Below are 11,541 nucleotides of genomic sequence, written 5' to 3' on the forward strand. Positions count from 1 at the left end.
AAGGCTTTCCTTCAGCTCCTCGCTTGCCTCCACATTTGATTCAACAGCATCTGGGCTGAGCCCCAGCTGTGCAGATTTCAGACTGTTTGCCTGGTGTTAAAGCACAATGAGACCCCTAAAATCTCTTAATAAAGGAGCTGGATCGCTGCTTGTGTCTGAGGGATGGAATATGTGAAAGTCTGAACGTTACCAAACCCCAATCTCAGCATTTCTGATCCTTTTCCCTCCCTCCCAGCCTCTGTCCCCCTCTCACCCTGGCAGCAGGAAGAAAATTCCAGTTGGCATTGCATATCCATAATCCTGATGGGTGTCAGGATCTGAACATAAGTGCAGAGAGAGAGAACACAATGAGGTATTCATGTTTAGACCTAGAGAGAAGAGGAAGAGGAGGAGAAAGAGAAAGAGGAAGAGAAAGAGAAGAGAAGAATAGTGGGAAGGGACCTACAAAGTCATATTTTAACCCATTTTCCCCCAATATTAAAGAAACAATTTTAAAACAGGCCATAATTCAAGCATCAGACTAGAAGAAATGAGTTGATTAGTCCTTAATTTACAATTTATTTACCCCACCTGTGTTGCTGGGGTGAGAAAGAAAGCCAGGCCAGGCCAGCAGGGCTGTCCTGCTCCACATCCACAACATATTTTGGTAAAGATGGATCTTGAAGGAAGCTTTTTCTGTGTGCTTTGTTGCAGATAATAAGAGTTTGACCATAGGAGTGTTGATAACCATCCTGTGCCTTATCTTTGCTGGATCAATCATGTACCTGAAAAGGAAGACTTTCATGAGATGGTTGTTTACAAGTAAGAAGACAACAATAGAGAAATTAAGGTATGATCATTTTCCCTAATTATACTTTATTAGATCTTAGGGAAAAGAACCAAAAAACACAGCAGTGTGAATATGTTAGAGAGAGCCAGCCTTGACAAAAACATTCAACAAGGATTAACAGCAACATTTTCCCTGGGTTAGTTTAATTTCATTGATAGCCAGTAAATAATGAAGGTATTGGTTTGAATATATCCCTTTCCTTTTGGGATAAAAAATTCAACGGTGATGGAAGTATTGCCTTTATTTTCATTTGCTTGAAATAGTTTCATTACATTGTGTGGTCTTTTATCTAAACTCATTGGAATGAGATGAAACTTTTATATTTGAGGTCATTACTGTTTAAATGTTAGATTCATTAGAATAGTCTCGTGGGTGTTACAAAGCTGCATTTCCACAGATTGCAGAAGCTAATTTAACAGACTACTGGTTTCCAAAAAATCAATATTTATTTTTATTCTTGCAGGAGCACTAGACAATTTTTACTTTCCTTGTTTACCATAACAAGTCAGAAAGTCCTTGCAAAATCTCATTGTGAAAAGAAGCTACTGTTTAAAAAAATATAGGTGTTATAAAACAGAATGTTGGGTTCAACAAATAAGTGTTTGTATTGCAGGTCTGTGAGTCCAGCAAGACCTTCCAGTTCATCTGAGCCTAATCATGTACATACCACAGCTATTAGTAAAAATCTCACCACGAAGCCACAAAATACAACCATACAAAAAGTGAGTCCCTAAATAATTTTGAAAAAGCCGAGGAGGGAAGGGGGCGGGGCAGGAATATATATTTCATATCTCATTTAACTTCTTTAATATAATAAAATTATTACATGGACTTAATATCATGTAGAGCTAACAGTAATAAAATGGGAGAAGATGTGGGCTTCAAAATTCATTTATGGCTTCCAAGTTTAAGACCAGTGCAAGTGCAGGCAAGGAACAGCTTTGTGTCCAGGACAGAGCCAGTTCTTACACCAGAACATCTGGATGGGGGAGGGTTAGTGGTTGAATAGGACTCTGGAAGCTGTTAATTGCTTCTCTGGTTGCAGAAATATTAAAGATGGACAAAAACAGGCTAGAAGAGAAAAGCTGGGGAATAACATGAATTTTAAAGTAGCAATAGGCCAGGCTGGACGGGGCTTGGAGCAACCTGGTGTGGTGGGAGGTGTCCCTGTCCGTGGCAGGGGGTGGAGTGAGATGAGCTTTAAGGTCGCTTCCAACCCAAACTGTTCCATGATTCTATGTCAGCTCTTGAAGTTTATAACTTTTGGTTATAAACTTTGGATGTTTTTCCACAGAGAGATGGCCCCAGACGGCCTCTGCCCTATCAGATCATCGACATCAGCAACCCTGTGAAGACACACGATTTGCCACAACTAAAAACACCACAGCGAGTCCTACCACCCCTTCCCCAGCTGCCAGGCCACCAAGCTGGGCCTGAAAGACCCTTGCCAGCCAACCCTTCACTGAGGTTCTCCCAGGTAAGCACTGTTTTTCTTCTATTTAGTATTTACTGTGTGAGTATCTGCATGTGGTGAGGAGAAGTGAAGTGCTTACTCATCTTTCATGCTGCCCTTTTCCCACAGTATTTCCTTTATGCTTTGTAGGAGTTTAGAAATGAGGTGTAGGTATGTTTCTTTATGGCTGGGGTTGTGGGCTTAAAATTTAGAATCCTGAACTCTCTTTTCACCACTCCAAAGATACAACAATGCAAGCAATCTTCATATTACAGGGAAATGCAGGTCCATCTCCCCAGCTGCCCAACCAGAGGGGAAACTGTACAGTTTGTTAGCAAGGTGCCAAATACAGTTGACAGAGTTTAGGAAGGCAGGTTGCAGATGTGATGTGCAAGAGCAAGAGGTGTACTAGCTTGGTGTGCTTCTGCTCTGCCAAGGGGCACATGAACTGCATTCTGTTTTCCCAGAGCACAGATCTGAAGAGAAGGCTGATAATTACCCTCACTCTTTCATGCAGACACTCCTTTCATTGCAGTGTTTAAATAGAAATGGGAAACCTTTTTTTTTTTTTTTTAATTGAGTAAGATGCATCTGAGGGCGGTAGTCAGGGGACATGAAGTTGTCTGTGCAGTTGTCTACATTAAATAGTCCCTTTTCTTGTCAATGGCTGCTCTCTTTTGGTCACATTTGTAGCGTGACTGTTTCCTAGCAAAGGAACCAGGCACCCAGCAATTTCTGTTTTGTAGACATCGTGCTATTCTGGATATGGTACAAGGTTAAAATGAAGTGAATGTTGTTAACACCAGGCTATCTCCTGTGAGCTGCTCTGAGACACTTGCCCAGTGATTGATGGGAGGATTTGGCTGTGAGATTCAGTGCTGAAGTGATTTGAAAAGTGGTTGGAAAAATAACAGAGAAACAAACAGGGGTAAGACAGGTTGCCCAGAGAAGCTGTGGCTACCCATCCCTGGAAGGCGTGGTTGGATGGGGCTTGGAGCAACCTGGGATAGTGGAAGGTGTCCCTGCCTATGGCAGGGAGTTGGAATCAGATGGGCTTTTAGATCTCTCCCAATTCAAACCACTCTGTGATTCTATGAGGCAGCACTGAGCTCCATGGCAGGCTGCTTACATATTGAGACAGCAAATAAAATGTATCTAGTTTTGATTTTCTCTAAATCTGGATATTTATTCACTCCAGTTAGACCAAGTTTTACAACTGTGGCCAGTTTATTAATTCCTTTCAAAGTATTTAAACTTTTTTTCTTTCTCTTGTCCATCCTGCTAGCCCTTTCCCTTTTCAGGGGAATGGGAAATACTGATTCTTTCTAAAATCAATTTTATAGGAAATCTGAAATAGTATTGGTTTCTCTTACTTGTCTTTAGCTCCAATGGTTCATGTTCTTACCTCTTTAACATTCTCCATAATCTCAACATTGTCAGAAACAGCTACTTTTTATATCAGAGGGGACTGTAGGAGGAGAAAATCTTTTATTCTGAGGTGAACGATTTTACTCCTTCAAATCCTGGAAGAAGTAAATTAGCTTAAGAATAGCTTTGGATAATATCTATAGATACTAATGAATGTATTGCTTCAGCACTCTCTTGGAAGCACATCCACCAGGTCATCAAGAGGAAGCACTTTAAAAATCATTGCTATATTCATAATGTCCTCCAGATGCTCAGTTCTGAGGGATGGTGCTGAAGAGGAGCATCCAAAAACCCATTCACAGCTTCTATGGCTCCACAGCTGCCTCCTCCTGCTTCTCCCTTCCGAGAGGTGCATTTAAACATGAGCTGCTTCCTTGTGCCTCTGGGCTTGGAGCAGTGGAGAGCTGAGGCACCACATCCTCAGTAGACTCCGAGACAACTCTTTTCCCTGCTGATGGTTGAGACAGAAATTAGTGAATTTTAAAATTACTGTTTTGATATAACATTTCCTTTCAGATGTAATTAAAATAGTTAAAAGACGCCACAAAACTCCCCAAACAAACAAAACCCCAAAAATTCTTTAGCAAATGAGCTGTTGCCAAGTTTCATGTTTAACAAACTTTGGACTGATAAACAGCTTTTTCCTCTTTTAGATGCTCTTGCAAGGCAGATATACTTCATTTACAGGCTGGATTCACAGTCAGTATAAAACAGCACAGCACCACTGAAGGTACAGGTTTATCCTAACCATGGGTTCAGTCCAGGCCTTGGATTTGATCTCTTCCTCTTGGTTTTGTTACTCTTAGCATTCAGTTGCTGCCTCTGATACCATCATCATCTCCTTACCAAAATACATCTCATATTTTACAGCTCACCCCTAATTGCAGGAAATACAGCTTTGTGTTTTTACTTTTCCTTCAGTAAAACTGAGCTGGGCTCAGCTTCTGCTCCTTCTGCCACAGTCACCCCTGGGAATAGCTCTCCTGTGACACCTCAGCCTGGCTTTAGGCACTGAGGGCTTACATAAATTAAGTTCCCATCTAAACAGATTGAGGAATACCCCCTTTCTCACCCACTGCATGTCAGGCAAGAACGTTCTTCCAGTTGCTTATTTAAAAATCAGTGAAAAGAAGAATAGAAATTTCATGCACCTGATGTCTTGGTAGCTGCTCAATATGAAAATTAACTTTTTCATGGCAATATTTAAAACAACACTTCCCCAAAAACAGAGACTGAGTGCATGACATGTCAAGTTCTCAGTATTAAGACTGGATAAAGAAATCCATCCCCAAACTCTTTGTATTGAAGGGCTGAAGCTCTGTTGGGGGGAGATGGGCTTGGAGAAAGGAGAGAGGTGGAGTAGGGAAGCACAGCCATGGTCCTGAAAGGCTCCAGCAGGTTCCCACACATGTTAACATACAAAGCTGTATGAGTTTGGATTCTCCTGTGGCACACAAAGAATATAAAAGACCCTCCTGTACTCACTCAAGTATTAGTAACAGTTATGCAGAGAGTCAAAAAGATGGACATTACATGCAATTTAAAATGTACTTTATAGCAAATTTGAAATGACCTGTATATGAGATTTATTGAGCTCACGTGTTTTCTTTCCTTATGAAAATACCTATGGATAGTCAACCTGCATTTCCTTCTTGAAACAGCAAACATTTGCCAAGAAAAGTAAGAAAAAAAAGGGATGCTCAAAACAAATAATGAAGAGTACTTTATTCACGAGCCATTGGTGCTCTGATCGCTTGTTTTGATTACATTTTGCAGGGGATCTTTAACTAGATTATGCTTGTAAGCTCTGCCTATTTCCTTTTGGTTAATTTTACTAATGATAATTATGGCAAACTAAAAATAAAGAATAAAATTCCTTGGAAAAAGTGCAGCTATGCAGCTCAAATAGTAGAAAGATCTGAAGTGAGTTTGGGGATATATTGGAGAGTTTTTGTGTGCCCTGAGTGAGCCACTTAATCTGTCCCAGCTCTTCATAATGAAGACCACAAATAGACATGTTACCATGTTTGCAGGGCTTCAAGGACCACCCAGAAGAGTCATCTGACAGCAGATGACTTCTGTTCTTTATTAATGAAGCCTTTAATTCCACAGAATGAAAGCACAGCAGCATCTCTAAAAAAAAAAAAATTCCACAGATGCTACCAATCCAAACCAGACTGGAGTAGTTTGTTTTTCTGGTCATCTGAATTTCCATTTTAAAGTGATTTCTAGTATTTCCATCTTTTTATACAACTACTTTTACAAAGTTATATATTTAATTTTTGTTGTTTTCTTTTACCACCAATTAATCATTGACCCCAGGAGAGAGGCACCCCGTATTTCTAGAGTAAAGAATCAAAAGAAACAAAATCATTAAAATATATTAATAAACATTTGTTTTAAAACATAAGTGCCCACTTATTAAAAATAAGTCATGGTTTACTCATTTAAAGATATATAGTCACAGCTGCCTCAAAATAATCTTCAGTTGAGGTTCATTTGGACAGTGGGGGTGAGGCACTGTGAGGGTGGGGAGGCCCTGGCACAGGTTGCCCAGAGAAGCTGTGGCTGCCCCATCCCTGGAAGTGTCCAAGGCCAGGTTGGACTGGGCTTGGAGCGACCTGGGCTAGTGGAAGGTGTCCTTGATGATGATCTTTAAGGTCGCTTCCAACCCAAACCAGTCTGTTACTCTCTGAGTTTGTCTCAGTTGTTGCTGTGTGAAGGGTGTTCTGTCAGTTCTGAGAACTAACACGACCTTGTTTTATAACAGGACCTCCCCAAGCCCAGCCCTCCTCGGAAGCCTCTCCCAGCAGACCCTCTGACCAGAGCACGCAGCTCCTGCCCAGCCGGGCCTGGACACACAAAGGCTCTGCCTCAAGTCACTCCTGCAAGGTCAGTCCTCCTCATGATTTACAGCACTTCATTCAAAGACATGTCTAAAATGTCTTGAGTAATTATTGCTCAGAGCCACACAGCAACCATTTTCTGTTTGCTTATACAAAAGCATGTTGTTCCCACCGGGAGTGCGGCAGCACAGTTGCTCTGACCTCCATAAATATGAGAATTTATACCACCTGTGAGGGTTTAACTGTAAGCACCCAACTGTATGTTAATAAAAACTCACCAATAAATACAATAACTCCCCAAAAAGTCCTTTTCAGACCCTGGACAGAATTCCACTGAGAACTGAACGCTGCTAAGATCAACCACCAACAGAAGCAATTTCCTGTTCACACATTTCCAATCTCTATCATCTGAAAATAATATCCAAAATGTTCAGAAAGCACACAAATTGTACACTTAAAAAATATAAACTATGGTGAAAAAAAAAATCAGGAAGTAGAATAACTATAAGCATATTCAATGGTGTTTTCTTCCCCAATATTCTTCACTTTCATTTGAATAAAGTGAGCCCCAAGGAAGATAAAAGAGGTGTTTTAAGCTACAGGAATTCTACTTAATTAGAAACATTAAAAATAGAATCAATACAGTTTCCTAATATTTCTAGCAAAAAGACTGCAAGAAGGGACTTTGATTCCAAACTCCTGGCTGTCCATTCCAGTAAGATATTCTGAAAGTGATAACATTTTAAGCTGACTACTACAACTTTTGGAAACCAACTGGTATTCTACAACATCAAGTAGCATTTTTGAACAGGTATAAAATTGATGAGCACCCAAAGAAATAAAGAGTTTAAGTAACATAATTTGCTATTTTCTTTCTTTCCAACAGACCTGCTCCCAGACATCCACCACAGGTATCCAGGTCCAGCAACGCTGTGGATGTGAAGTGACTGGAAAACCTGACACCTTTGTTTTAAAAAGTGAAGACAGACGTTTGCACTATCTTTCAACTCCAGCTGGAGTTCATTTCTATGACAATACTTAGAATTTTTAATGTTTAAAACAGCATTATTTTTAAGAATTCTGAGCTACTGCCTTTGGTGCTGTGCTGTGCTATGGTGCTCTGTATACTTGCTCAGGTACTTGTAAATTATTAATTTATGTTGAATATTTATTACAGTGCAGTGCACTGTAATAGATATTTTTACCATAGCTGAGTTTTCCTAAGAAGGAAACCTTTTTTTTTGTAATATTTCACTGAACTTGAATAATTCTGCTCTATTGGTCCTATGTAGGTTTTTTAGTTTTGGTCTATTCTTTGAGGAGTGTTGATACTCACAGATAAATCAAATGTGTAACCAACTCAATCTCAGTGATTCAGAACAAACTTTGGAATAAATACGTCAGGGTACAAAGTTAAAATCTGTCCTGGAACACAGTGAAACGCCTGATATCTGCACAAAGAGGTGTAACATGTACTTAACCAAAGGATCACTCTGTACTGTAATTTCACGTTACTGTTTGAAATCGTGAAGAAATCTGTGCTGAAAGAGAATGTATTCACAAGTTCTCTCACTGAAAAAGTACTGTATATCAGAAAACTGTATTTTTTTTAACCTCATTTTCCTCAAACACCACATGGTTAGTACATATTAATGCAGATATCAGGCCTCCCACTGTCATCTCCTTTCTGATGCTTTGCTGATTCAGTTCAACCATCTCTGTTGCATCACTGTCCTGATCAGACTGACAGCACATTACAGGCATGGGGGGAAGCCAAGCATTACAAAGAATTACATTTTAAGACTCAACTATTATACTTATTTCTTTTGCCTCACCGCTCTGCTTATCAACTGTATTTTGCATATTTACTACTGTTTTGTATTTAACTTCTACAGTGTTGCTCTGGGTTTCTTAATTCTTGAATCAAAATGTGTATTTTGGTTATCCTAAGACATGGAAGAAAATAATTCATCTCTACTTTGTTGGCAGCACTACAGCTGATCTCTTCTGTACCTTCTCAGTAGCACTGCTGAACACAGTTGTTTCACCTATGTTGGGACAACAACAATTTTCAAATATCAGTTGAAACAGAGGGAGAAGGAATTATTACCTTATATAGGTTGGTTTCCTCATTGCTTGTAGTTTTTGTTTCTTTAAGCAAAAATAAAAGCATTGACAGAAACTTGTATTTTCATTCAATAAGTGTAATTGTATTTCATTTTCCCAGTTATTCCCCACTGCAGCAACATAACCCTCATGTTTATTGAGAAACTAAACAAGCCAAAATAAACCCCAGCCTAGTTTGTTGCTGAATAACAAAGGAAATGCTTCACAAAAGTATTTCAATTCTTAAAGCAACTCCTAACAGCAACAAGGAGGCTTTATGCATAGAGAATCACCAGGACAGGAGGATGCAAACATCCCAGGATCAGCAATGCAGGTGAAACCAAAAGGATGCTTTTTATATACTTTTTTTTGATTTAAAACACTAATTTCTTCTTTATATCTAAAGGGGGGGAGTGAGGGGATGTCTCCATTTGAAGCAGCCACATGATCTCAGTTTGCCCAGTTGAATACTCCCATTTTTAGAAGGACAAGTCAACTTTTGCTACCTGCTGAAAACCATAATATGAAACTGTGAGGAGTCAAAGAAGGTGGTGAAATTAAAACTAAAAGTTTGTACTATCAGCATCAGAAGTTCTAACACTCAAATTTGATGACAGCCACTTAGGTAGGACTTAGCACGTGCATAAACTTCAACATGACTCACCTGGGCAATCTTACAAGTTTAGAAAATAAAAATATCCATGCAAGGCACCCTGTCCCTGTCATGCAAGCAGCCATCTCATCAACACTGAGTCATGTGTTAAATTTATTAACACTTCTCTAAAACAAGCAGGTGAAACACAGGTATCCAGTGAAGAGGAATTTCATCTTCCAGTTAAAAGCACATGACTATAAGAATGTATTATCTACCAGTGTTCTTATCTAATCTTAGACACGGCTAAACCTAAAGATTTCTAGTGGTTGGAAAAAAAAATCCTAACTCCTTATCTGAAACAAGGGTAGCAAAATTCAAACATCCTGTGAAAATGAGCATTACTTGACACCAACAAAAAGTACTTACTGGCCTACTACAGTCTGATTTATTTCCTGGCAAAACAGGCATGCAGGTGCAATGTATAGGACAGCCAGATAACCTGGAATCCTTCCAATTAGCACCATATGCATATATATTTATACATATTAGGATAAAACACTACCAGCAGAAAAGGATGTGCAGCTTGGGGTGGGGGGGACGATGAAGGATACATGACACAGGTTGGCTGACACCAAACAAACCATCAAGTACCTCTTCTGTTTTGGAGAGTTTTACGAGTAGCAGTATGAGTAGGTGATGGGTTTTGCACCAAATGATTGTCTTTATGATTAGACATGCAGATGTCATGTAAAATTCCACTGACGAATGGTTTTACGTTCTTAAGGGCAGTTTAAGCAAACAAATTAGGGTGGGATACACCAGGATGGGAAATTCTACCTGTGCTACTCATTGTGTGGATCTGTAGTATCTGTGTCAGCACAGGCTTTCAGTCCTGTCATAATAAATTCCTCTACCTCCATGCTCAGCAAACTTCTAAAATCACCTTTAATAATTAAGATACATCAACCTTTAAACCCTCAGTATTTTATACTGCTCAATTTACCTTCGTGGGAGAGACATTTTATGCTGATTCTTCCTTTCTTTCTTCTTCCACACACATATTCCAGCCTCCTACCTTGGGACCTGCTACAACCAAGCTCCTTTTCCAGAGGCAAGGCAGGAACAGAGTGTGCTCTCCCTAAAGCACTGCTGCCATTATGCTAGTCAATAGAACAGGAAGTACAAAACACCAAAGAAAAGGAATAAATAAGCAGCAAACAAAAAGAAAATTGCATATTTACCATCTTTCTCCTCATCAAATCGCTTGGGTTTGGTATTCCTAGATTGTTTTTAAAAGCTAACAATTATGAGAGTAGTAAGATTTTTTTTTTTTAATTTCATGGAATATTTTAAAAGCCTTTTCAAAAGCTCAGAGAAGAAAGAGATACAGAGATTTTTCCTTTCATTTCAATTCTGATTTTTCTGATCATTTGAGTACACAATATTCTCTTGTATTAACTTCTGATCAAATAACAGCCTTTTTTAATTTAACTATAAATTACCATGTAGCAGCAAGCAAGTTCATTCTTTATCTGTCTTCCAAGCATTGCACAAAATATAATTTTCTAAACTCAGCAGTGCTAAAACTCACCATGCACAGAGACCATCCTTCCATATAACCATACCATATGTTGCCAAAACTTAAAAGATGCCCAGTAAATTACAGGCAACTGTAATTATGTTGTCATATAATATTTATAAGAGAGAGAAATTAAAAGCCTGACAGGAGGGTGCAGCCAGGTGGGGGTCGGGCTCTTCTCCCAGGGAACAAGTGACAGGACAAGAGGAAACAGCCTCAAGTTGGGCCAGGAGAGGTTTAGGTTGGATATTGGGAAAGAATTCTTCCCTGAAAGAAGGAATTAGAGGTGGTTTTTTTGCCAACACAGAAGGTTTTAAGTTACATGTGCACTTCTAGTAGGATCTTCCAGCAAATAGAGTCTGGTAAATCCAACACCAAATCTGCTCATTCTCAAGTTCTATGTCTCAATAAATGTATTACTAATTATATTTGGTGTTTAGCCTATGTAATTACCCAAATGGCTACTTACCCACATTTCTAACTCTGCCAAAGTTGCCTAACAAGAAATACAACTTGCAAAGAGGGAAGGGCAACTTTCTGCATGTACATCCTCCCTGCTCCAAGAAAATGTAGCAAAACCTAAAAATTCTGTCCCATAGATTGCCTTTTTCTGTGCCTTTCATTGGCATGTCACTGATGGTTCTATCTATGGGTATTTCCAGGATATTTTCCTTCTATTAAACAGAATTGGAAAAGGAGAAGCTT

At 39.3% G+C, this 11,541-nt stretch overlaps 1 protein-coding gene across 1 annotated transcript in view; it reads left to right on the plus strand.

Annotated features, from left to right (window-relative positions):
* Window positions 1–8,657, plus strand: part of ADAM12 (ADAM metallopeptidase domain 12) — a 164,414-nt gene extending 155,757 nt beyond the window's left edge. Inside the window, exons 18-22 of the mRNA XM_018078430.1 lie at window positions 694–829; window positions 1,443–1,551; window positions 2,124–2,306; window positions 6,481–6,602; window positions 7,443–8,657. Coding sequence (XP_017933919.1) covers window positions 694–829; window positions 1,443–1,551; window positions 2,124–2,306; window positions 6,481–6,602; window positions 7,443–7,503 — 611 coding nt within the window. The 3' untranslated portion in view covers window positions 7,504–8,657. The remainder of the gene's footprint in view (window positions 1–693; window positions 830–1,442; window positions 1,552–2,123; window positions 2,307–6,480; window positions 6,603–7,442) is intronic.
* The last annotated feature ends 2,884 nt before the right edge of the window (window positions 8,658–11,541 follow it).

Source organism: Manacus vitellinus, unplaced genomic scaffold, assembly GCF_001715985.3.
Source record: "Manacus vitellinus isolate BGI_N305 unplaced genomic scaffold, ASM171598v3 scaffold_40_pilon, whole genome shotgun sequence".
NCBI lineage: Eukaryota > Metazoa > Chordata > Aves > Passeriformes > Pipridae > Manacus > Manacus vitellinus.